Consider the following 27,723-nt stretch of genomic DNA (forward strand, 5'->3'; position numbering starts at 1 on the left):
AAAAAGAAAGAAAAGAAATATGAGTTATTAATTGCTGAAATTTTGAGACCATAATTGGTACATATTTTGTGTGAATGATGCATTAGTTAAATATTTTGTGTGAATGATGCATTAGTTAAATATTTTGTGTGAATGATGCATTAGTTTAATTGGCAAACCCAAAGCTTAAAATAACAACAAGTTGGAAGAAAAACAATAGAAAGGGACATTGGGTCCGACACCACTTTCCCTTCTTTCTTTCTATTTACATATGAACCCTCTTTGGCGTTTTCTTTCTATTTAGACCTTTTTTTGACTTGTTTTCACTCTCTATTCTTTTGATTCTTCTTTTCGCTTTGTTGCATTCACCTACCAACTACTCTCTCTCTCTCAATCCTCGTAATGCTTCTTCTCCTGCTTACAGATCCAGCTAATGTTCTACCTAACGCACTCTTTACCTAGCATATAAAGCTAAAACGACGTCGTCTTGTCCGTTGTTTTTGACCTCATTTCCTCTTCTCGGAGAAAAACCCTAGATCCACCATGCTTCATCTCCGTCACCGTCGAGATTCTACTCCGGCCACCACCAAGTGGCGTAACAAGGTGTTTATCCTTTTTCTGGATTAAATTCTATCTTTCCGAGTTCCTGAAGCAGTGTATTTGATGCAATTTGTTGTCACGTCTTGTAATGTGTTGCAGTTTGACGAGAATCTGGAGCAATGGCCGCACCTCAATGAACTTGTTCATTGCTACACTACTGATTGGGTCAAGGATGACAACAAATACGGCCATTATGAAAGTATCGGAACTCCATCGTTTCATAATCAGATATATGAGGGCCCTGACACTGACATTGAGACCGGTATTTCAATTTTCATTTTTTTACTTCTTCATCATACAAGGTTTTGCGTTCTGCTTCTAATTTTAGAAAATAAGATATATACTTTGAATGAAAAACACCTTTCATAGATTTGGAAAGTGCATGCTGTGAATGTGGATGTGCTTACTTATTGGAGTGACCCTTAGTTTAAACTCTGTAGGTTGTGTGTTATAATGTTTATTAGTGATAAGTGATTGTAGCTAAACAAAGGTGAATTTATTTTTTGAGTGAAAAATTTCATTGGTATACAGAAATGCGGCTTGCTAGTGCTAGACGAACCAAGGGAGAAGATATTAGTGAAGATGACATCCCTAGTACTTCGGGAAGGCAATTTATGGAAGCTGCAGATGGTGAACATTCGGATGTTCCAAAGGTTGATGGGATTTAGTTATGTTTCTGTTGCACTTGGTGTTTGTGGGTTAAGTATATTTTTTGAAACCACAACAATGCTGATATTGGTTTTGGTAATGTGCAGCATTTTGGTCAGTCTCCCCTTCCTGCTTATGAGCCGGCGTTTGATTGGGAAAACGAGAGGTCATTGATATTTGGACAAAGGATACCTGAAACACCTATATCACAGTATGGAAGTTCTGAGATGTTTCTAGTAGAGTTTTCTTTTGTGTTTGTATTTCCTATTTGTTTTTGCCCAACTGAATTTTTTCTGTCACCCCTTTGCTGTTGGGCATCTCAGTGGAATGAAGATTTCTGTCAAGGTTCAGTCTTTACAATTTCAGGCAGGCTTGTCCGGTGAGTGTTATGCTGTAGTCATTGACAGGGCAGTTTAGACACTGCCACTGCCACCTCCATTGCCATTTAAATTTATATTTTTAGGCTGAGAGCAGATTCAAGTGCCTGACTCAGAGCTCTGTTTTTGAATCCATGCTTTGTAGAGCCCTTTTACGGTACAATTTGCTTATACAATAGGGAGAGAAGAGAGAAATTATCAGAAGACTATTACTTTCATGTTTTACCAACCGAAATGCAGGATGTAAGCTATACAAGACCAATTTTAAAGAATTTTTTGGATATGATTTTTTTAAGTACATTAATTCAACTGATGATTTCATACTGACAAACCAATGGCTATTCCCATTTATACAAATTCCAGGCCAAAATTACCTGTGAGCCTCGCTCAATTTTTTACTTAGATGCGCCATCTGCTTCAGTTTGTTTGTTAATCCAGTTGGAGAAGCATGCTACTGAAGAAGGAGGAGTTACTCCTTCTGTTTATTCTCGTAAAGATACAGTACGTATTGATGTTTTTCTTTCACTGTTGGTACTGTTTTCTTTCTGCTTTAGCCAGGGATTATGGGGCGCTGTTCTTTTGTTTTTATGCCACTTGTATGTAGGAGCACCTCTGGGGTGTAGGATGACTCTTCCATAGTTGTATAATTGATTAGTTTGTTTACTTTTTTTAATTGCTCTAGGATATAAATGAGATGATTCTAGCATAACTTCAAAGATGGACGTGAACTCAAATCATATCTCGAAGAGCAACCTGCTGTTGCCTTCTTTAAAAGAAAGTTTTTAATTTAAACTACTCAAGCTTTACCCCTAAAAATAGTATTAAGCATTTAAGCCTATTTTTGTATGGACCAATTGTTAGGGAAAGTAACAGTGGTTGATCACCAACAGCTAGGGAAATAGGATTATTCGCCTATAGATTTTAATGATTCAAAGAAATTGGATCCACTGAGGAGCTATTCTTCCCTACACTAGATCAGTTTATAGTTCAAAAATCACAAAAAGACTTCCTACCTTCCTCTGGGAAGAGTTAGTTCTATTTATAAGAGATTGGACTAACAGATTACAAAATTAAGTGGAACAGAAAATAACCAACTAACAAACAAACAAACTAAATGATAAGATAACTAACATAACTAATATTTTACAACATTCCCCTTTCTCCTATGGTAAATCTGCATAACTATGTCCTTTGTTGTGGGCTCTCTATTGTTTTATTTTGGCATATTTTTCTACTTTTTCAACATAAAAGATCGAAAGATAAAAAGATAACCTTGTAAAATACTTTTCACGAGATGTTAGTTTGTCTTTTGTTTCTCTGAAAACCGATCTGTACTCTTTTATTCCTTACTACATTTTTTAAAATTGTTAATTCACCAATGAGAAGCAGGTTGTATATATGCATTTTCCAGTTGAATTTTCTTGTACAAATATAGATCTGATCTGACTTTTGGGTTTGCTGACTGGATGCTTGACTACTTTTAATATATCCATTGCAGGGTGGTTGGTATTTGTGCATGAAATGATACGTTGTCTGAAAAACTTTTTACTTGATATTCTCTTTACTTTGACAGGTGCATTTGACTGAGAGAGAGAAGCAAAAATTGCAGGTGTGGTCTCAAATCATGCCTTACAAAGAGTCCTTCGCATGGGCCATTGTGTCATTATTTGATGGCAGTATTGGTGCAGCTTCGGCAGGGCCTGCTTCCCCAAGCAGCCCTCTAGCTCCAAGTGTATCTGGTTCAAGCTCGCATGAAGGTGTTTTTGAGACTAGTACAAAAGTATCGTTAGATGGAAAACCAAATTACTCGAATGGAAATTCTATTGTGGTTGAGGTTTCAAACTTAAATAAAGTCAAAGAAAGCTATACCGAGGAGTCACTTCAGGTATGTTCATCAGGTTCCTTTGACGGGGACTCTGTTCTTTAAGTACTGAATTGAATGCATAAGAATTCAGGCTAAAGTTTGCTGCTATTTATAGCACTTCAAAGTATTATGTATGACTTAAACTGTTCAAATTAGACCACTTATATTGCAATTGTTTAGTATGCATTGAATACATATTTATGGCACTTTTATTATCATATTGGTTTCAGTTTTCTTTTAATAGCTAAATGCTAAAATGTGATTGCATTATTCTCTGAACATTTTTATCATTTTTATTTATTCAACATGAAATTCAAACTTGTTGTAAGTTCTTAATTTCTGGGTTTCAAAAAAAATTAACCACAAAGTCTTTCCAAGTTCCTTGATAGACACTAATTTCTCTATTCTTGAGACAAAATTTCACGTCTGCAATGATTTCAACATAAGTGTCTTGACTTAATACTCCTTGGTTGTTAACAAAATGACAAGGATCCCAAGCGGAAAGTGCATAAACCTGTCAAAGGAGTTTTGAGACTGGAAATTGAAAAGCACCAGATTTCTCAAGCTGATTTGGAAATCATGTCAGAATGTGGTAGTGCAACCAACGATTCTGTTGATCCCGGGGATCGCGTTGCTGATTCTACATCTGGAAAGTATCATAGTAACGGTTGTGATGATCCTCAGGGTAGTATCTCCAGGTGGAACTTCAGTGATGCAAATGATGCTTTGGGCAATGGAGCAAATCAACATGGAAACTCGGATTTTAACGCTGATGGTGTAAGTATAATATCTTATGATTGAGTTGACAGCCTATATTTACCTTTTGGGGTTACTTTCTTAGAGTAAACCAGTGAAGTATGGGGTACATGTAAATCCCTGAAATTAGACAACCTTTCGGGGTTACTGCTATAAATAATGAACTTTTCCTATGCTACCCTGAAATGTGTAAATAAGGTTGTGGGGTACATGTAGTAAAGTAGTAATATGTAAAATTGAACATATCCAATCCTAGGCGCTCATTTTTTAAAAGGTTTGTTTCTTAATTATGGGAGGTAAAAGATAAACTTATCACTCCTCTTCAAGGATAGTGAGATAGTCTACTTTTCAACTTTTAGGGATTCATAAGTGTGACTTCTCATGATGACTCTGATCACTCTGAAGGTGTCTTTGAATCTTGCTGGTCTATGTAGTGTTTGGTTAAGATACTAAAAGCCAATAATGTTTAACTTTACTGAAGCGATGAGAATATTTCTTGATAATGTAAATTTAAGTTAATTTTATGTCTACATACCATGTTAGTGCTAATATGCTCTATATATTGATTAACATATAGTTCCATGCCTTTGACTTCCGCACAACAACAAGAAACGAGCCTTTTTTGCAACTTTTTCACTGCCTGTATGTGTATCCGTTGACTGTAAGTTTGGGTAGGAAAAGGAATTTGTTTATACGGGTTGAACTCAGAGAGGACGATGGTGATATTCGTAGACAGCCATTGGAGGTATAGACCTTCTCTTTTTGTTCTTATGACAACTCTTGGCTTGTGCTAATACTGTCTTAATTCTGTCTTATTTGTTTGTTGGTGTGGCTAATCTGTCCAGGCAATATATCCTAGAGATCCAGGGCTAGAGACATCATTTCAGAAATGGGGTCACACCCAAGTTGCTGTTGGGGCTAGGGTTGCTTGCTATCATGACGAAATTAAACTGTCCCTGCCTGCCATGTGGACACCAATGCACCACCTTCTATTTACTTTATTTCATGTCGATATGCAAACGAAATCGGAAGCACCAAAGCCAGTAAGTTTGTTGATCTGTTCCACTTAACTTATTGTTTTTTATGGCTGGGTGTCTGGGGGCTTCTTTTTTATTCTTTTGAACTAACTCCCTGTAAAATTTTTCCCAGGTGGTAATTGGATATGCAGCACTTCCTTTATCATCACATGCTCAGTATGTTCTCTTGATTTGATATCTTTATCTTTGATTAGAAACCAATAACTGTTTATTTTATTAATGACAGTTGGTGCTTTAATGCTCTTGGTCAGTCAAACATATATATAGACTGCACATGATAGAAATCTCAATTACAAACCTAGACCATAATGGCGATTGCAATTGGTCTAAATTTTCTGCTGCTGAATTTCCAAACTGAAAAAATGAAGATCAGATTGGAAAAAATGCAGACACAGTTGCTTAGCCTTCGACATTTCTCCACATGCAATGGGTGGATCATAGGTTAACTAATTAGCATAAATTTAATTGCAAAACAGTGAAAGCTATATTTTAAAATCATAACCCAATTAAATCCTTGGAAATTATTTACAAGGAAAAGATTAAATCAGTCCCCATGCTGCATTCTAGATCATTAATCTTAATGCCTCTGTTGTGTGTTTGATTTCACTCTAGATGATAATTGATGTTTCCTTTATGTGATTCTTCCTTTGTCTTTTTTCCTGTTCCTATTCTCCTTTAATACTGAAAGAACAAATTTACGGCTTAAAGATTTGATGCATGATTGTTTGTGCATATTTTAAGAACACATTTAGGAGTGTCCTTAAAGAGCATCTGAAAAAAAGCGACCGTCTACCCCCAAACCGTTAAAATCATTTATTGGCTCTGCTTGATTTGTGCAAACTTTTGATCTTGTGGTTATACAGGCTGCGGTCGGAAATCAATCTCCCGATTTTGAGAGAGTTGGTCCCACATTATCTCCAGGATGCAGGACGGGTGCGTGTTTATAATATTTGTGCACACTTGTATATGTTCACGGGTTACTTTTCCCCCTTTTCTCTTGTGGAAATGTGCACCTATTGGTATGTTTGGTTGGAAAGGGGGGATTTAATAAAAACAGTTGTCTTGTTTAGGAGTTTTATAAAATCAGAGATCATCAAGTGATCTTCTGAAGCCCTCCCTTATATGCCAAAGATTTTAAATATTGAAGGAGAGTGAATTCCCTGCATGCCATTTACCTTTTATTAAAAAAATATCCAAGGACAGTGAATAGAATTATTGCTTAATCCCTTATTCTATTTCATTTTTGTTTTGGTGGTTATTTGTCTTTTTAAGTGTAATATGAGCTCTATTTATTTCACTTGAGTTTATGTTTTTATGGATTCTTTTTCATAATGCGTTTGAACTTGAGTCATTTTATATTTTGTTTTCTTTCTTTATGATAGGAGAGATTGGATTATTTGGAAGATGGGAAAAGTGTCTTCAGACTGCGTTTGCGATTATGTTCTTCTTTATACCCTATCAATGAACGTATTAGAGATTTTTTTCTCGAATACGATCGACACACTCTTCGAACAAGTCCACCTTGGGGTTCTGAACTGCTAGAGGTATCTTTATTTTCCAGCTTTATTTTTAGTATGATTTTGGGCCCTCTTAGTTATCTTGATTGTATGTTCTGGACTTCTATGGTATTGTTGCATTTTATTTTGAACTCATTGTTGTGGGTTGCCTTTTATTTCCCTTGATCTTGGAAGGGTATCTTAGATCTTTTTACCGTGTAAATTTTTGTGTGAATATTAGGGTGAGGTACCATGATGGTTTCTCAGTGGTGAAGCTGCTGAAGCCCAATTCCAAACTTTCAGATATATTATTTAAAAATTAGACTGCTGTGATTTTGGGAATAGAACTAGTCATAAAAATTGCATCACAATCTGCATATAAGTCCCATGTGTAGTATTTTCTCAATTATATCACAATTCTAAGCTTCCATTAGAAGCTTCCAGAATAAGTAGTTCAGGTGGGTGACTCTGACACTGCTATTCTTCATCTGTCAAAGCAGTAGTAATATATTCACCATGATCGTTTGTGGCAACCCTAAGAAGCCACTATCTACCCTGAGCACACCCTCCACCATTGTTGGCGTGTGAGGTGATGTTCTTGTGAGTCAGTTGGAGTTGCAAATCTGTTGGTAGGGAAGAAGTAGGAGATTCCCGTGAAGGGGAAGACGAAAGGGAGAATAGTGTGCTCTTCCTAATTTGCACCCAAACACAATTTGCAAATAATGGGTTTTGTGGTGAGACAAAGGCAAAGAGTGTGACGGCTACTTCTTTCCTCTCCTTCCCCTTGCGGTCATTGTGTGGCAGTCCAACCACACGTCAAGCCCAGTAGCACTCCCCACCACTGTCTCATCAGACCTTATCACTATTTCTGTTTTCTTTCTTTCCGTCTTTTTACATCATCCAATGTGGGACCTATGTTTGGTGAGAATCAAATAATCACTCAAGCTGCTGAATATATTTCTTTGCGGGAGTATCTAATAGTTGGCGCCATTCAATGGTGTTCTCAGCATAGAGAAGTTTGTGAGTGAACAAATTGAGCTTTTGTTTCATTGCGATTGATTTTTACCGACTAGAGAGAATGGAGTGTGCTATTCCGCGGTTCTGTTTTGGCAAGGGACCCATGGGTGATGCAGCATAGTCTGTTGTTTTCTTTTTGGGTTTCATTTGTATGTTTGTAACTATATAATGTCATTAGTTGGAGTACTAAATTAAGATTCACCTATTATTAAATGTAGGCCATTAATAGTTTGAAGAATGTTGATTCCACTGCTTTACTTCAGTTTCTTCACCCAATTCTTAACATGCTGCTTCATCTTATTGGCAATGGTGGAGAAACACTCCAGGTTTGCTCATTAATCGATCCTTTTTTGTCACATGTTTAAAAAGAGTCCAGGTGCTGCATATACTGTGATTTTGTCTCTAAATTATTTTTTGTTGGTTCAATACTCCCCCCAAATTCATTGCATGCGTGGGTTTCGCTTCTTTCGTATAAATTCACCTTTCCACAACTGCTTTTAGGTTGCGGCTTTCCGGGCTATGGTTAATATTGTAACTAGGTATGCTTTTTATCTATATTTGATTCAAGTTTTAGTTTGGTAAAATTGTATTTGATAAGGATAAGGACAACATTATTTTTTTTTTCATTTGGAAAGCTTGTTTGTTTTGATATCATTGTTTTTTATTCAGTTATGCTGTATGGTATAGTAATTTCTTCTTTTAGTGGCTATGTTTAAAGATACTGTTTCCATTTGTGTTGGAATAGCACGTGTCTGAAATCCTTAACTGGGGATACTCCTCTGCAATTAGAGGTATTAAGCATATAAAATTCAGCGCCCTTTCAACTTTGCCTTTATATGACTGTCAATTGGTAAAGCTTAGCTTCATTGCTAGACACTTAAAGGGAAATTTGTGGCCCTCAGGAAGTATGTATTCTTATGCTACACTTTTTTGTTATAACCTGGTACAAAATTGGAAAGTAAGAAGAGGCAAACACATTGGATTGGGATATAATGTGGTTGGATCATGTCCTGCGAACTATGCTTGAGTCAGAAAGATATCATGTAATTCTTTATCCCTGATCAGCTACAAGCCACTTATAAAACTCTTGTGAGCTGGTGGAGACTCTTGTATTGTATTATTTTCGGTCCCTCTTCCTTCCCTTGTTTGTGTTTCTGGCGGGGTGGTGGAGGGAGGGTGCTCAACTTAAAATGTAATTGGAAATGCATAGCTGTTAGGCCCTTATGTGGTTGTGTATGTCCGACATGTGGGAAATTTATTCTTTGAATTTGTAACTACCCTTTTGAGTTATTTTTGTGACATGCACAACATGCAAATTTAATTTGTAGGGTACAGCAGGAGTCAGTTGATGATGCTGAAAGAAATCATTTTCTAGTCAACTATGTTGATTGTGCTTTCGATGATTTTGGGGGCCGTCAGCCACCAGTTTATCCTGGCTTATCCACTGTCTGGGGAAGTCTGGCACGGAGTAAGGTATTGAGATGTTTTTTTATCATTTGTCTATTGCTATACCCCTTGTTTGTTATAATGTTGTATCCATATTAATCATTCATCTCTCTCATCTTTCACTATACATTAGAAATTGGCTACATATATGCATGAATATGCTGGTTTGATGTTTTAAGGGGAAGTAGGAAGTTCCCATGGTGGGATGTTTGACAATGTTCTCACGTTTTCAGATCTGTTTCAAGTGTTGAGCACATAATATTATTTGGTTAAAGAAGTAACTGTTGTCTTTATGTGAAACTACTTATTTACAGGTGGCATATTCATACATGAATATCTCTTATACTTCACTTTCTTTCTATCACATTTTTGCATTAAACCAAAGATTTTCTTTTTCTAACCATTTATTTACAATTTTAGTTGAAAACCAGTTTAAATAGATTTTGTTAAGAAATGTGGTTGAGGCTAACTCAACCCTACAAAACCGGCTCGTAGGGTGAGGATTGCCCCCATTTATAAGGACATGTTCAGGTGGTCCACCGGATCTTAAACCAGACTCTGATACCATGTTAAGAAATGTGGTTGGACCTAACTCAACCCTACAAAATCAGCTTGTAGGGTGAGGATTGCCCCCATTTATAAAGACATGTTCAGGCCATATATTGGCCGATTAGAACTCTTAGCAGACTTCATTAAGACATAAATTGTGGCCATAATCAGATGAGGAAAAATAATTTAAATTATTAAGATTGTTGATATAGAATTCAGAAACAGTTTCCCTGGAAGTTGAGTTTTCTGTCAATAACCATTGGTTCAAGAGTCACCTTCACTATGAAAGATGTGGTATAAATAAAGAAATAGATCTTAGTTTCTGATATAATCATCCATAATTTTCTGTTTAAGCAATTTGACTCTGCATTCATACGCTTTTTTCATTACGGTTCTATTTGAGCTGTGTTACTAGGGGTGGCAAAATGGATGAATTGGATAGTTAATGGATGGATCAAAACAATCCATTAATAATCCACTAAAAGTTTTTTAAAAATATCCAATCCATTCATTAAGAATAAAATCCATCCAATCCATCCATCCATTTTTTTTTCTTTGAATTTTTCTTTTTTGAAAAAAATCACTTATTTTTTTCAAAAAGTTTTTTATTTTTTTTAATAAAATAATATCAGTTTTTTTTCGAGAAAAATCATTTTTTTTTTCAAAAAAAATATATATTTTTGTATTTTCGAAAAAAATAATTTAAAAATCGTTTTTTTTTATTTTCGAAAAAAATAATTTTTTTATTTTCGTAAAAAAAATAAAATTTTCAAAAATAAAATCAAATTTTAGTATTTTTCAAAAAAAATGATTTTTAAATTTTTGGAAAAAATCGATTTTTTGTATTTTCAAAAAAAGATTATTTTTTTTCAAAAAAAAAATTATTTTTTATTTTTCAAAATTTATTTTTTAATATTTGAAAAAATTTATTTTTTTAAAATTAGATAAAAAAATCCATTGGATCATTAAAATGTGTTGGATGGATTGGATCAATCCATGCTTATAAATGGATGGATTGGATCAATCCATTAACTTAATTATTATGTAGTGGATGGATTGGATGGATTTTACCTTAATGGATCCAATTGCCACCCCTATGTGTTACTTTATTTTGACTTTCTTATGCTGAATTGATTTCATGCTGTTATGCAATAATTGCAAGCAAATCCAATTCATTAGCATGGATTTTCAATTTTCTGCTTCTTTTCACCCTTATAATTAGTGAATAAAGTGGGTTCATGTTGCAGGCCAAAGGGTATCGTGTTGGACCAGTGTATGATGACGTTTTGGCAATGGCATGGTTTTTTCTGGAGTTAATTGTTAAATCAATGGCATTGGAGAAGACTCGCCTCTTCTATCATAGCCTTCCAATAGGTACCTATAAAAGCTTTTAATCTGATTATCCAAACATTCTGCGGTTAAGGTTTTTTTTTCTTTCAAAATGTGTAATGTGTGCAAAGTTAAAACAATGATATCAAATTTGTACTATTTGAGTTGGCTTATATTTTGATGTTGATTTTGATCTCAATCTTTTGCTACTTTTTCCACTAAAGGTGAAGATATCCCACCGATGCAGTTGAAGGATGGTGTATCCAGATGCATAAATCAGTTGTATGATTGCCTTCTCACAGAGGTGCATGAGCGCTGCAAGAAGGGTTTAAGCTTGGCAAAGCGCTTGAACAGTAGTTTGGCCTTTTTTTGTTATGATCTTCTATCAATTATTGAGCCACGGCAAGTTTTTGAGTTGGTACGTTGTTTTATCTGAATCGCTTTATCTGAATCGCTTTTTTTGTTGTTGTTGTGGTGTGTGTGTGTGGGGTGGGGGGTCAGTATATTTGGATGTTATTTTTCTTAAACTTGGTGGGTTTTTGCATATTAATTATAAAATGGGATACTTTTTGCTACCAACGGTTGACTCTTTCTGTTGAAGGGAAAATAGAGATAAGAATATCAATTCAGTGTTCAAATGGAGGGTGCTCCGGTATTTTTTTTATCATAGAAATGTACTACCCAAGCTTAAGGGATAATCAGGAGCTAGTTGTTGGTATGGATTGAATATTAGGTGTTAATAGCTAACAGCGTTATAAACTCAGTGTTGCAGAATGATAAGTGTCCAAGCACTCTGGGAACCCTCATTGAGCATCTCATACTACTCGATGTGGGACTTGGGTACCCCATAATATACAAGTTCCTATCATAGCACTGCCCCTAAGAGCTGACGCGCTGGTGGTAGTTTCACTCAGCAACACTTTACTTGGCCTTTTCAGCCCCTCTGTAGGTAACCCTTTCTGAGTCACCGTCAATTAGTCTTTGTTATCAATTGATAAGTATCCAAGCACTTGGGGAACCCTCCCTTGTAAGCTTCGTATCAAGAGAGAAGAACCAAAGGCACCTATTTCTTCAAGCATCCCGTCCGGCTCAATGTGGAGCTTGGGCACCACATAATACCCAATTCCCTATCACAAAAATATGAATGTTAAGATGAATGGGTGAACACACATGATAGGTTGATAGAAGCCAACTGATATATAGAATAGGAAATAGGGAAAATCCCTTTGAATTATGGAGTAAAACCAGAACTTCGAGGGTGTCCACCTCCCCTAATGCTAAAATGGCCCCTTTCCTATCAAATTCTATGATAGTAAACTCTCTCCTATCTTCCCCTATTTATTCTAAACATAACCCACATGATTAACAAAACATAACTACTCCTAATAATATAATAAATGCCACTAAACTACTCTTAATAATATAATAACAGTCAAAGCTGAATAGTCAGTTTTCCTCAATTCCTTTAGAAGAGTAACATATGATTAGCAATAAATGCATTTAAGAAAAGGTTGCACGGCACCCTTTTTTGAACAACGTGGATTCTCACCTTAGTTTGTTTGGGCACATGTGTAGATGATAGAGAAACAACATGTGAATAATAAATGCATGGATTGTTACCCCGTGTTTGTCTTCATAGAAAGCGGGGTTCTCTCTGTTTGTCTCAGTAGTTAATGAGAGAAGGGAAGTTGAAAGGATAAAAAATGAGAGAAATGTACCATATCTTCTCATTTAATTGTGGAGAGAAAATAGTGAGGGATTTGGAAAAGCAATGTTAGATGGTTTATCCCCCTAATTAAAGTGCGGAACTTAGGTTATGAACTTCATGAGATTGTGACTGATTTTGAATCGTAGTTGATCATATGGTCATGGACTTCTAATTTTATGTGATTTAGAGGTGATTTTCCTTATCTATATTATTATTTTATGAATATGCATGTGTAGGTATAGTTCTACATTTTAGACATGAACTTATGATCCATGTTACAACTCACAGTGTTTTGCCCCCTCCAAATCTTAGGTCGAATCTCATTGTTTCTATGTTATGGTTCTATGACTTCATGCTAAGTTTATTGTCTATGCAGGTATCATTATATCTAGATAAGTTCTCTGGTGTATGTCAATCAGTTCTCCATGAGTGCAAACTTACCTTTCTACAAATAATCTGTGACCATGATCTTTTTGTTGAAATGCCTGGGAGAGACCCTTCAGATAGGTACTGTTTTGATAGTGTTTATTTGATTACTTATGTATACCATGTTCCTGTGCACAAATATTTACTTAGAAAGTATCATAATTTATGCAGCGAGATTTTTAGCTTAGTTTTTTTTTTTAAACTACTTTGCATGATTTATACTCCTGTCAATATTGTTAGCTGGTGATAACTGTCTTAATTGGCCTTTGACTTATCTTTGGATGTTGTTTGTTTTCTTTGGATCTCTTAAATAACTATTGGTTCATCTGTCTGATTAGGTTTTGTTTTATTTCATTGACATGAAACCATGCCATACTTTGTTGAACTTTGATGGGATTTTAACTTTAAGAGTGTGTTTGGATGAGGGATTGTTTAGGAGGAGGATTTTGGAGGGATTTAGAGGAGAGGTTTTTGGAGGGCTAGGTCTATATTTTAATGTATATTTGAGATTTTAATAAAATTGAAAGAATACCATGATATGATATAAAAATTTAATCTCACTTCATTCATTTTTAGAAACATTTTGTAGGCTGTTTAATTTAGAAAAGAAAAACAAGCTCTCCCCTCCCTCCAAAATATCCCTACCAAACAGATTTTAAAGTAATAAGTACTGGAACTTATAGGATAGTGCTACCTCATATGACTCGTGATATCTAGTTAAAGGTCATTGTGAGCCAGGAAATATTCTGAGATTTCATGTATAACAATGACCCGTATATTTGAATGTTGATGCACTTGTTACAGAAACTACCTTTCGTCTGTATTGATACAAGAACTCTTTATTACTTGGGATCATGAAGATTTGTCTCTGCGGGCAAGGGTGAGTTTAGTTGGAATAAAGTATCTTGATTTTTGTCTGCTTCCTTAAAGTTGTGTTATTTCTGATTCATAACACTTTGTATTAGATATTATCCTCCTTGTGTGTTTATCTGCAGGCAGCAAGAATCTTGGTAGTGCTCTTGTGCAAGCACGAGTTTGATGTGAGATACCAAAAGCCTGAAGATAAATTGTATATTGCTCAGCTATATTTACCAGTTATTGGACAGGTGCATATTTTAATTTTAATAATCTTTCTTGATGTGTTCATTGAAACTTTTTATGTGGGTGTTTTGCTTTTCACTATGCAATCACTTTTTGCGCTTTTGGCTGATAATGTTCTTGGGCAATTTGGCAACTTTGTTTAAAGTTAATGGATCAGAATCTGCAAGGATTTTATGAAAATGTTCAAAAGAAATTCTTTTACAATTAAATTTGAATATATCCAATTATTATTTAGTAAAGAAATATTTTAATGTGTAATAGTTATATTTAAGTGTAGTTTACATTTGTAAAATGCTGTAAATTTGAACTTTAGTTAATAACATTTTTTTAAAGCAATGACATTTTTTTTAAAAGATGTATAAAAATGAAGTTTTCTATATTAAGTCTTGCCATCATTTTTTGAAATTATTATTTCTGGACTTCATATTTCTCTAATGAATTCTGTTTGTCTTTTCAGATATTAGATGAGATGCCTGTTTTCTACAACCTGAATTCTGTTGAGAAGCGTGAAGTTTCCATTGTAATTCTCGAAATAGTTCGAAATCTTGATGATGCATCACTGGTCAAGGCATGGCAGCAAAACGTTGCCCGGACTAGATTGTTTTTCAAGCTCATGGAAGAATGCTTACTTCTATTTGAGGTTACTCTTCGTTCAGTAGTCTGTCATGAATCTAATCGTGTGTTTGATTGGCTTTTTGTGATTTATAAATTTTGAAGTCGGCGATCATTTATTTATTTTTAAATAGGGGAGGGAGAACATTATTATTTATTAGGGTAGTGTGGAGGCTCTAGGCCATACATTCGCTAGAGGCATTCAAACTGTCTCTATGGGTTGCAAAGCTAGAGAATCACCATGATGATAACACCCACAAGATGTTTTCTGAATATTTATCGTCATTTGGACAACGGAATTTTCTTCACTTGTAAGCTTTTTGTCAAATTCATAATTGTTCTGTTAACACCAGCATGTTTTACAGCATAAAAAACCTGCTGATGGCATGTTACTTGGCTCTAGTTCTCGCAACCCTGTAGGGGAGACCCCTGCTTCCCCCAAATACTCGGAGAGACTTTCTCCTGCAATCAACAACTATTTATCTGAGGCCTCAAGGCAGGAAGTCAGGGTGAGCCAACATCTGCTTAGCTATTACTAGTATATTATTTTGTTATGGTTTGATTTGCTTCCTCAATGCTGGATATAGCTGAATCATTATTTTGCATCTTCTGGCTTTAATTTTGTGCGACAGCCTCAGGGAACACCTGATAATGGATATTTATGGCAGAGAGTAAATTCCCAATTAAGCTCTCCTAGCCAGCCATATTCATTGAGAGAAGCTCTTGCCCAAGCACAGTCTTCTAGAATTGGAGCTTCTGCTCAAGCACTTCGAGAATCTTTGCACCCACTGTTGAGGCAAAAATTGGTATTTTTATCTTGTTTAACTAAATCTTATTTTTTTTATAATAGTTCTAAAATGGTTGTCAGTACATAATACACCTTTTTTTTGCCAATTATTATTAATCCCTGCTGTAAACTCCCTTCTACTTGCATCAATTGTTACCCTAATTTGTGCATTAAGCACTGCACGCTTTAGGTACAATTCCCCAAATTAATCTTGAACATAGATATATGCATCATTTTTTTAAATATCTACTCATTTGGTAACTGACATTGTGTCAACTTCTATTTTTGGTTTGGGTGTCTATATTGTAGGAATTATGGGAAGAAAATTTGAGTGCTTCTGTCAGTCTTCAGGTCTTGGAGGTGACTGAAAAGTTTTCAGTGATGGCAGCATCACATAGCATTGCTACTGATGTTGGCAAACTTGATTGCATCACAGCTGTATTCATGAGCTTTCTATCTAGAAATCAGCCATTGTCTTTTTGGAAAGCATTTTTTCCTGTATTTAACAGTGTGTTTGATTTACACGGGGCAACTCTAATGGCAAGAGAAAATGATCGTTTTCTAAAGCAAGTCACTTTCCATCTCCTTCGGCTTGCAGTTTTCAGAAATGACAACATCAGGAAAAGGGCAGTTGTTGGGCTTCAAATACTTGTGAGGGTATGTTTTATCTACTTAAAGTTTTATTGAGGGTTTTGATATTTAAATTTAGTTTCATATCATATTGATCTAAACCCTTGTTTTGGTTTATCCAATTTGTGCAGTGTTCATTTCATTACTTTACGCAGACAGCAAGATTAAGAGTCATGTTGATCATCACTTTATCAGAGTTGATGTCTGATGTGCAAGTGACTCAAATGAGATCTGATGGTAGCCTAGAAGAGAGTGGTGAAGCACGGAGACTTAGAAAGTCATTAATGGAAATGAAAGATGAAACTAAAAGTTCTTTCCTGTTGGAGGAGTGTGGATTACTTGAGAGTGTTCTTATAGCCATACCAGAAAAAAAGGCAGAGAATAGATGGTCATGGTCAGAGGTGAAATATCTCTCTGACAGTCTTCTTTTGGCCCTTGATGGTAGTTTGGAACATGCACTATTGGTAAGTTTTAACTATATATGTATCAAATGAAATCAATTTTTCTTTACAAATATTGTGATAAAATGATTATGTTTTTTCATTTGTGGGTGGGGAATTGCTTCTCATAATGCCAAACATCATTGTATTGTTCAAACTGGCTTACCTCCTTTTTAGCTCAAGATTTTTTATAACTTTGTAAATGATTTAATACAAGGATTCCTCATTAAGTTTCCCGATAGTAATATAATACATATGTAGAGCTGATTGTTGCTCTGCTTTCCTTTCTCTTGAATGCCTATCCCTTTTTCCTGGTCTTGGATGTGGTCACTAAACATATCCAAGAGCTGATGCCTTGATATATGCTTTTTGTTCGGCCCTTATTTGGAGAGTTGACTTAAATGGGAAGTTGCGGAGACAAGTTTTTGAAACACTTGGCTTTCCCTTTCCATTTATGTACAAATAAAATAGAATATAAGGAGTATAAGTTAAACAAGAGCCACAGTAGTATCTAGCTTAGGCATGGAAATTGGAACATACCATATCACCCAAGTTCATTTTAATTTGAGAGATGTAAGTTCATGTAGGGTGAATCAAATGAAGAAATGCTTCAGAATGTAATTTGTGATATAACTATATCATTCATAATTTCATGTATAAATGAATATTTAATTGCACAATTATAAGACCTGCAATTTGTGTCAAAGAATGTTGGTCGTAAAGAGCCAACCAAAAGCAAGCTCAACGTTACATATAGAGACTGATACAATGGGTGTGTGGTTACCAAATACAGAATAAATTCAGAAATGCAAGCATTAGAGAGAATGTTGAGGTTGCACCTACTTTAGAAAAAATGAGATAAGTCCTGTAGAAACACAAATGGTGTGGATTTAATTTTAATTTTGTCATTTGACATGATTTAGTTTTAATTTTAATTTTGTCATTTGACATGATTTAATTTTAATTTTAATTGTCATTTGACATGATTTACATAAGAACATTATGGCATCACATGATCTATGTAGACGACTATACATAATGGGTAAAGGCTTTGGTAAAGGAGAGAGAAGAGAAAAAGAGAGAGAAAAGATCTAATCTGAATTCTATTATTATTGTATTGAACAGTTACAGTGAGATAGAGTTTATATGTATTCTAAACCTGTGCCACTACTAGCTTAACCTACAGCACACTCTAACTAACTAGGATGATGTGGCACACTAGAGTGATATACTCTAATACTCCCTTACAAGCTCAAGGCGCATAGGAGGACTAGAGGCAGTCAGGTTGAGCTTGCTCCTTAGCTCCAGAAATCTTGAATTTGAGAGAGGTTTAGTAAGAATGTGAACCTTCTGATCAACACCAAGAATATGACAATCAGCCAAAGTTTTGTTGAGGACCTTTTTTCTTACAAAGAAGAGATCAATTTCCATATGTCTGGTTCTTGCATGAAGCACAGGATTATGCGCAATAGCAACAGTACTCTGATTGTCACAGAAAATAGATGGAGTGGTAAAAGAAAAATTAAGTTCTGCTAACAGTGTTTGAACCCACAGAACCTCAGCTGTTGTTTGAGCCAAACTATGATACTCTGCCTCTGCACTGGAGCGAGCAACAACAGTCTGCTTTTTGGACCACCAGGAGTTTATATTAGGGCCCAAGAACACAGCTGATCCAGAAGTGGACCTTCTATCATCTGGGTCAGCAGCCCAATCTGCATCACAATAAGCTTGAAGTGAGAAAGGGTGGGCAGGCGAGGCAGGTGTGAATAACAACCCAGAGGTGACAGTGCCTTTAAGGTAACAGATAATTTGTTTAACAGCAAGCCAATGAGTGTCCGAAGGGTGTGCCATAAACTGACAAACTTTATTAACTGAATAACAAATCTCTGGACGAGTAATTGTAGCATACTGCAGGGCCCCAACAATAGATCTGTAAAGAGATGGATCAGAAAAATCAGCCGACCCAGTTTTGGTGAGTTTGGTACTTGAAGCCATAGGAGTAGCTACTGAGTTGGATTCAGACATGTCAGTCTTGGCAAGAAGATCTCTGAGATATTTGGATTGAGTAAGAAGTAAGGTGCCATTGGATAGCCTCTTCACCTCAAGGTCAAGAAAATAATCCAAGCCCCCCAAGCTGTTTAAGAGCAAAAACATGATTAAGCTTGAGAGTGTTTTGCTGAATGAGAGCTGCAGAGCTGCCTGTGATGATAATATCATCAACATAAACCAACATGTAGACGGTAGCACTTTCGTGCATATACAAAGAGGTGTCGCACTTACTGTTAACAAAGCCAAAAGATAGGAGGGTGGTTTTAAGACGATCAAACCATTGTCTTGGGGCTTGTTTAAGGCCATATAAAGCCTTATGCAAATGACAAACCAAGGAGGAGTTGGAAGAGGTGAAACCTGGAGGCTGCACCATATAAACCTCCTCTTCAAGCAAGCCATTAAGGAACGCGTTGTTAGCGTCCAGCTGTTGCAAAGACCAGTTGTGAGTGAGAGCCAATGTGAGAATAAGCCTAATAGTAACAGGCTTAATAACGGGAGAAAAGGTCTCATTAAAGTCACACCCATGAACTTGATGAAACCCCTTAGCAACAAGGCGGGCCTTATATTTGTTCACGGATCCATCAGCATTTTCTTTAACACGAAACACCCACTTGCGCCCTATAGCTTTTCTGTTTGGGGGTAGAGGAACCAAAAACCAGGTTTTGTTTCTTTCCAAAGCACCATACTCTTCTTGCATAGCAGCAAACCATTTAGGGTCTTGGAGAGCTAGTTTAACACTCTTAGGCTCAGAATGAACAAGAAAAACAGAGGGGTTAAGACAAGGTAAAGGAACACCAGACTTGGTTCTGGTAGTCATAGGATGGGAATTATTTGGTAGAGGCTGAAGAGTAGGATCCCTAGGAGGAGAGACATAAGAGGAGGATTGTGAAGTAGGAGAATTGTGCTGAGTATTAGCCATGGAAGGAACAGATGCGGGTGAGGCAGAACCACTAGATAAGGAAGGTGCAGAGTTAGAGGATATAGGTTCTGCAGCAGTTTGACAAGGAATAGGGTGGGTAGAAGAACTAGAGTTAACAGGAGGCTCAGTAAGAGGAGGAACTGAATGTTGAAAGGGGGGATTTAGTGTGATTATGGATGGTGAGGAAGATGGAACAGAGGCTGAGGGAGGTGAGGATGTTGGTTGGAATAGTTCATGATAGGGAAATTTGTTCTCATTAAATAGCACATTCTTGGAGATGAATATTCTTCCACTTGGGGACAGACACTTGTAACCTTTATGAGACGTGGAGTACCCTAAAAAGAGAGACTCATGTGATCTAAAGTCAACTTTATGAGGATTGTAGGGACGAAGGAGTGGAAAACAAGCACAACCAAAGGCTCTAAGGGACCCATAATCAGGATTCTGATTAAACAAGACAGCATAAGGAATATTTTGATTAAGAGACATGGTTGGTAAGCGATTGATGAGATAGACAGCAGTTAAGAAAGCATGATCCCAGAATTTTAGTGGAAGTGAGGCATGACTAAGAAGAGTAAGACCTAGATCAACAACATGCCTGTGCTTTCTCTCCACCACACCATTTTGGTGATGAGTATGAGGACAAATAGTGTATGATGCCAAGATCAGAGAGAAACTTAGTGAATGGGCGAAATTCACCACCTCAATCTGTTTGAACTGCTTTAATGGGGTAACCAAACTGAAGTTCAGGCATTGCTTTGAATTGTTTGAAAATGTTTAATGCCTCAGACTTAGTTTTAAGTAAATAAGTCCAGGTAAATCTTGTATAGGCCTCGACAAAGGTAATATAATAGTGAAAGTTTTGTGAAGATTTGACTGGAGCTGGACCCCAAAGATCACTAAAAATTAATTCAAGAGGTGAGGTGTATTGAGTTTGTGACTTAGGGGAATGCAGTCTAATGAGCTTTTCCCATACAGCAGGCTGAACAGAACATGGAATTTGCTTTATTAGAAAAAGAAATATTACATTGTTCTAGAACAAGTTTCATAGTATGGGGATTGGGGTGACCAAGGCGTAAATGCCAGGTGAGATGGGAATTACACGAGTTACTTTCAGATACATTCTGATTGGAATTAGAAAACCTAGTACCGGTGCTAGAATTAAGGCTGGAAGCAGGAATACTTAAGGCTAAGGCCAGACATGAGACTTGACTTGATTTGGGAGGCTGAATAAGCTGAAGATGAGGAAATTCATATAGGCCATCTTTTCCTACACGACATTGGAGCAGAATTTCACTAGAGGCCTGGGATTTGACATAGCACATATCAGAATGGAACTCAAAAACACACAGTTATCAAGACAAAACTTACTAACACTTGTAAGATTCTTTGTGATAGAGGGAACATGCAGTAAATTATGAAGGACTAAAGAGGTACTAGGTTTAAATTGAGATAGAAAAGAGGATGAGCCCGAGGAATGAATTCGCAAACCTTCACCATTGCCAATGAAGATCTGATCAGGACCTTCAAATGGAGTGGATTGTTGTATGTTTTGAGAAGCATTAGTGACATGGAAAGAAGCTCCTGAGTCTGGGAACCAGGAATTGCTTTGAGCTGGACCAGTGTTGGTAAGCATGGCATTAGGAACAGCTTGTGGTGCACTCATTTGTTGTGGAGTGGGTAATGGGTAATAGAGCAGGCCTAGGTTGATAGTTAGGACGTGTCCAGGTGTTAGGTATTGGCGGTACAAAGTGAGATCCACCAATAGGCTGAAAAGGATTGTAGAAGTTGTGCAGGTTCATTGTTTGAAAATCTGCAGGTATATTAGGTTGAAACTGCTGATTAAACCTTTGATAACAGTTGAGCCAGATGTCCATAAAAGCAAACCTGACATTGAATGTCGCTAAACCTGCCTCTTCCATGGCCACGTCCTCCACTACGGCCACCAGCCCGACCTCCTCTGGGTGAAAAGGAGAAATTAGCTCCCTGAACTCCTTGTTCAATAATCTTAGCATTTGATACATCGGTATCAGTTTGAGAGTTAGCTTGTGTGAGATTAACTGAAGCAGCTACCTCCATTTGCGAGAGTTTGTTGTACTTGTTGAAACACATTTCATGTGCTAGAAGAAGAGCTTCAACTTCTTCGAGTTGCAGAGTCAAACTTGCTTTCAATTACTGAGATAACAGAGGCAAAGTCTTGAGGAAGACCTTCAAGTATGACATCAATGTGTTGTTGATCAAGTACAGGATCTCCAACTGAAGCAAGACATCAACTAGGGCTTTGATTCGAACAAGATATTCTTCAACAGATTTGTCCTCTAACATCGTAGATCTGAGTTCAGCTCTCAATTGCCTCGCTTTAGCACGTGTTAATTTCTGAAAATGTACAAGAATTCGTTCCCAAAGTATATACGAATGAACACATCCTAGAACACGAGAGAGAATCGAAGGTGATAACGTGGATTGAAGCCACGTCAGCAGCCACTGATCTTGCGTGATCCACGTGCGATAGGAAGGATTTTCGCGATTAGCGACGCAATCTTCTTCAGTAAGAAATCGTGAAGGTATGTCATGAAGATAGAGATAGTTCTGAAGATTATTCGCATTGACGAACGGATCAACTTGTTGCTGCCATAGTAGGAAATTCTTTTCATCAAGCTTTTCAGCGATTTTCAACTGAAACGACATTGAAGCCGTCGGAGCTAAGGATACCGAAGCTCTATGATACCATATTAGAGTGAAGAGAAGAGAGAGAGAGAGAGAAGAGAGAAGAGAAAAAGAGAGAGAATATATCTAATCTGAATTCTATTATTATTGTATTGAACAGTTACAGTGAGATAGAGTTTATATGTATTCTAAACCTGTGCCACTACTAGCTTAACCTACACCACACTCTAACTAACTAGGATGATGTGGCACACTAGAGTGATATACTCTAATAGGGTGTAGGTGGAATGATCTGCTCATTTTGGATGTTTATTTGCTTGTAGCTTGGTTCCTGATCTTTACGACCTGTTTAGTGGGCTTCAGTTGATTACTAACTGTAATCTTGTTTCAGGCCCCGGTAATGACTATGGACAGATATGCTGCAGCTGAAGGCTTCTATAAACTGGCAATGGCATTTGCCCCAGTTCCTGATCTTCATATAATGTGGTTACTTCATTTATGTGATGCACATCAGGAAATGCAGTCATGGGCTGAAGCTGCTCAATGCGCTGTTGCTGTTGCTGGTGTTGTAATGCAGGTAAAGGCATGCTTTATTTATGTATAAACGGTGCAACATATGATTTTTCCTTACCTAGTTTGCATTTAGGATTCTCAAAACATGGTTGTTTCTTGGATATTCTTTTATTGATAGGCTGAACTGTGAACAGACCAATTATGCATCAAAATAGATACAGGGTTAATGTTACAAAGTATACAAATTAATTAATAATATCTTTGAATCCATGCTAACTTGATATATAGATGGAATGGAATATTCCTTTCATTTTACTCTAGGGTTAAATATGTTTTTTCGTCCCTACACAATAGACCTTCCCAGTTTAGTTCTTAATTTTGTTTATAGTCTCTGCTGTTAAGTCAACAAGTACTTTTGAATATATTTTTTCAGGCATGTTTTAAACATTATAAAAAGTATCTCCACAAAAAATTAGCTCAAAATTTGATTTATAGATCCTAATTTTTGTTTTTTATCTTGAACTTTTGATGTTTAAAAAATCACATTTAAATCATTCGTGTTAGAAGAATATAAATTTTAGTAGACGAACTTTTTATAACTTTATGACATCTGCAAAAATCGTTGAAAAGTTTAAGAGTTTATGGATATTTTAAATAGTTTTAAATATGTTCTATCCCTACATAATGTCCTTGTTTTGATTTTAGTCCCTATAATTTTTGTGATCAATTTTTAGTCTTTATCTTTTATAAAAACAGGCATTTCTAGGCATGAGCCCCTTTTTATAATCTATAATAAATTTGAAAGATCTGTAACTTTTATAGGGCACTTCTACCTTTTTAAACATAGAAGTCGTGGTTGCTTGTTAGTAGTAAGGAAGTTAGCAAAAATCAAGCAGACAACTTATCTTATTTGTACACTCTCCTTCAATTGATCAACCTTAATTATCAATATCCTAAATATGAATGAATATGCATTTTTTTCCTTTTGGTATCTGACTATTGGCTCCTAAAATCAACATTTCATTCAAGCTTTTGCTATCAGATGAGAAAAAATTGTTTCTTTCCCCTCTTAAATATATCTAGCTAAAGCACTCTTGTCAATAAACTTTTCAACTTGAACAAATAACACCTAGCTAAAGCACTCTTCTATATGCTAATATTAAGTTTGCTGATAAGAACCAAGTGAGAAAATATTTAAGGTTAAACTATAACTTAAGTCTATTGCCTCCCTACATTTTCAGATAGTGCCTATGTTCTTTTTCTTGCTAATTATCAAATGCCACATATCTCGTTATGTTATAACCCCTACTCAAACTGCTTCCCTCTAATCCCATGATGCTTATCAATGAACCTGTTTGTTCCTGATGTGCTAGAAACCAAAAGTACAGTCAATTTTGAATATTTATATAACTAAATGGTAGGCATTTTCACTCTGAACAATTGGTCAATATTTGTTATTTTTATACCATGAGTCATTGTTTTAGGCGACACTCTCAATTATCTCACTCCTTTTCCCTCGGGGGGGGGGGGGGGGGATGTGAGAGATGGAACTTCCTCTAATTGATATAGCAACTAATTTGTGCTTATACTATTATTAAATTTGATGCAGGCCCTTGTTGCCAGAAATGATGGTGTTTGGAACAAAGATCATGTTGCTTCTTTACGGAAGATTTGTCCTATGGTTAGCAGTGAGATCACGTGTGAAGCATCCGCTGCAGAGGTAGAGGGATACGGTGCTTCAAAACTGACAGTTGACTCTGCTGTGAAATACCTGCAGCTTGCCAATAAGCTTTTTTCCCAAGCTGAGCTATTTCATTTCTGTGCAAGCATTCTGGAACTTGTTATCCCAGTTTACAAGAGCAGACGGGCTTATGGACAGCTGGCTAAATGTCACACTTTACTTACTAACATCTACGAATCAATACTTGAACAGGAATCTAGTCCAATTCCTTTCACTGATGCAACATACTATAGGGTTGGATTTTATGGTGATAGATTTGGAAAACTCGACAAAAAGGAGTATATTTATCGTGAACCTCGTGATGTACGTCTAGGGGACATAATGGAAAAACTTAGTCATATATACGAGTCCAGAATGGATGGTAATCACACTTTGCATATTATTCCAGATTCCAGACAAGTGAAGGCTGAAGAGTTACAGCCTGGTGTCTGCTACCTTCAGATCACTGCTGTTGATGCAGTCATGGAAGATGAGGACTTAGGAAGTAGAAGAGAGAGAATTTTCTCTCTTTCTACTGGAAGTGTCCGTGCCCGTGTGTTTGACCGATTTTTGTTTGATACCCCATTTACAAAAAATGGCAAGAATCAAGGTGGACTGGAAGATCAATGGAAGAGACGCACTGTTCTTCAGACTGAGGGTTCATTTCCAGCTCTAGTAAATAGGCTATTGGTAATCAAATCTGAGTCCCTTGAATTTTCACCTGTAGAAAATGCCATTGGAATGATTGAAACACGAACAGCTGCATTAAGAAATGAGCTTGAAGAGCCCCGGAGTTCAGAAGGGGATCAACTTCCACGACTCCAGAGTCTACAGAGAATCCTCCAAGGCAGTGTTGCAGTACAAGTATGTTGAGTATTGATTCTCATTTTCCTTCTTTGCGATCGTTTTGATTTTGATTTGGTTACGAAAATTTCAGTCTATATTTCTGAGCTCTATTTTTGGCTCATTATTAACACTCAGTCTCTCGATTCTTATATAACAGTTATTTTTGTGCAGGTAAATAGTGGAGTTTTGAGTGTTTGCACAGCCTTCTTGTCTGGCGAGCCTGCTACAAGGTTGCGGTCACAGGAACTGCAGCAACTTATAGCTGCCCTTCTTGAGTTCATGGCTGTTTGCAAACGTGCCATCCGCGTACATTTCAGATTGATAGGTGAGGAGGATCAGGATTTCCATACACAACTTGTAAATGGATTTCAGTCTCTAACTGCAGAGCTATCGCATTACATTCCGGCCATCCTCTCAGAGCTATAACCACGGCCACGAGTATTTGCTTTGTAATATTACTTCTACGTGTTCATATATACCCTAATTTTGTTTTTTTTCTTCTTTCTATTCCACTCACCCCCTCTTTCTTTGCTTGCAATGATGTGCAATTGCATTTGTATCATGGTTTGCATATTTAGATAGAATTATGCTGACCTGCTGATTCCAGGAAAACACGAATCATCCCGAATGTGTATCACGTCTCTATTTCTCCCCAATTTTCCCTCTTGTTGTTTATGATACGGGTAATGTCATTTCTATGTAATACAGCTATTGTGTACAATGTAGTGTAAATGTGATAATCCGACAGCATTAACATTAAGGAATGGAAATGACGAACATAATGCATTGATGAGCAATTAGTAGTTGAAAAAGCAAATGATTATACATTTAAATATGAACTATACTTAATGGGGACTACGATTTAAAAAGCATGACTCAAGAAATCAATTTTCCACGTTCACAATTGAAAGACTAAAAACCAATTCTCACTGAAATTGGCAATTCAATATGGTTATGTTAACGTTTGAGAACATGATAGAGGAAATCTTAGAGTAGATGTTGCAGGTGAAAGCATGATAGTGACAAGCTGAAGAAATGGTTAAAAAGGCTTCTACTATTGCCATTACAAATGAAATGAGACTATTTCAAGATATTTGAAAAGGATTGAAGAAGTATAAGTCAATGTTGTTAAAATTGCAATTTTAAATTCTAACTCTAGATTTTATGTTTCTTGGTCATCATTTTGCGTTAAATTACATGTAGAAAAGTTTTTAATGTAAAATCATATTTTATGTAAATTTTTTAACTACTTAAATTGCTTTGTAATCGGTGAAATTGTTGAATTTTATTCTTTGAATTTTGCGTTAAATTACATGTAGAAAAGTTTTTAATGTAAAATCATATTTTATGTAAATTTTTTAACTACTTAAATTGCTTTGTAATCGGTGAAATTGTTGAATTTTATTCTTTGAACTAATTATATATTTTTTGTCAAATTTTTAAAGTTCATTTTATATTTTGTCCCATGAAAATAAATCGATTGCACCAACAAAGAATGAATGATTTCGATCATGGCATGACGAATATGTGATTAACCACTAAAGAAATTAGAAATAGAGAACAACTTGAATATGTTGATACGAATATGTGATTAACCACTAAAGAAATTAGAAATAGAGAACAACTTGAATATGTTGATATTTAGTCTGATGATGGATTTTTAACTACCTCCAACCTCCAATGGACATGATAATAATGATGAGAATATATAGCAATCTATCAAAGTTAAAGTTAATAAATGTTGTGAAAGTAATCCTCTAGCTACACTTTTATTTTTGTCTTTGATTACAAAGAATGAGATGAATTTGATTTAATTGAAAATAATGATAGAAGGATTGGAGTTTGGATTAAATTAAAGAAGAGTAATTTATATAGTTTGATATAAGTTATATTTTTTTTGCTTTATAATTAAGTTAAAAAAGGGTAATTACACTTCATCTGTACCCGTTTGAAGCATTCTCTTTATATTATTACGTATTTAATGCTATTATAACAGGTTCCACTTTCTTGTTTTTTTGATATTGTTTCAATTGCATGCGCCTGTTTTTCTTTCTTTTTATTTTATTTTATTTTTTATTTTATTATTATTATTATTATTATTATTATTATTATTATTATTATTATTATTATTATTATTATTATTATTATTATTATTATTATTATTATTATTATTATTATTAGAGTAATGCTAACTTGTGCCCTAGAGG

The 27,723-nt window shown here is 35.8% G+C and overlaps 1 protein-coding gene across 1 annotated transcript; it reads left to right on the forward strand.

Moving 5' to 3' along the window:
* Positions 1–243: 243 nt before the first annotated feature.
* Positions 244–26,313, forward strand: LOC127075438 (guanine nucleotide exchange factor SPIKE 1). Its single transcript, XM_051016896.1, has 30 exons — positions 244–582; positions 679–841; positions 1,111–1,232; positions 1,335–1,438; positions 1,551–1,606; positions 1,750–1,847; positions 1,968–2,105; positions 3,178–3,489; positions 3,958–4,245; positions 4,802–4,969; positions 5,070–5,267; positions 5,374–5,417; positions 6,125–6,194; positions 6,644–6,805; positions 7,993–8,100; positions 8,276–8,313; positions 9,103–9,247; positions 11,017–11,143; positions 11,323–11,516; positions 13,183–13,313; positions 14,037–14,112; positions 14,228–14,338; positions 14,791–14,973; positions 15,311–15,454; positions 15,578–15,751; positions 16,042–16,389; positions 16,494–16,826; positions 22,829–23,014; positions 24,560–25,534; positions 25,688–26,313. The coding sequence occupies exons 1-30, from the start codon at positions 523–525 to the stop codon at positions 25,940–25,942; spliced, it is 5,511 nt and encodes a 1,836-aa protein (XP_050872853.1). The 5' UTR covers positions 244–522; the 3' UTR covers positions 25,943–26,313.
* Positions 26,314–27,723: the final 1,410 nt, after the last annotated feature.

Source organism: Lathyrus oleraceus, chromosome 4 (genome assembly GCF_024323335.1).
Source record: "Lathyrus oleraceus cultivar Zhongwan6 chromosome 4, CAAS_Psat_ZW6_1.0, whole genome shotgun sequence".
NCBI classification, from domain to species: domain Eukaryota; kingdom Viridiplantae; phylum Streptophyta; class Magnoliopsida; order Fabales; family Fabaceae; genus Lathyrus; species Lathyrus oleraceus.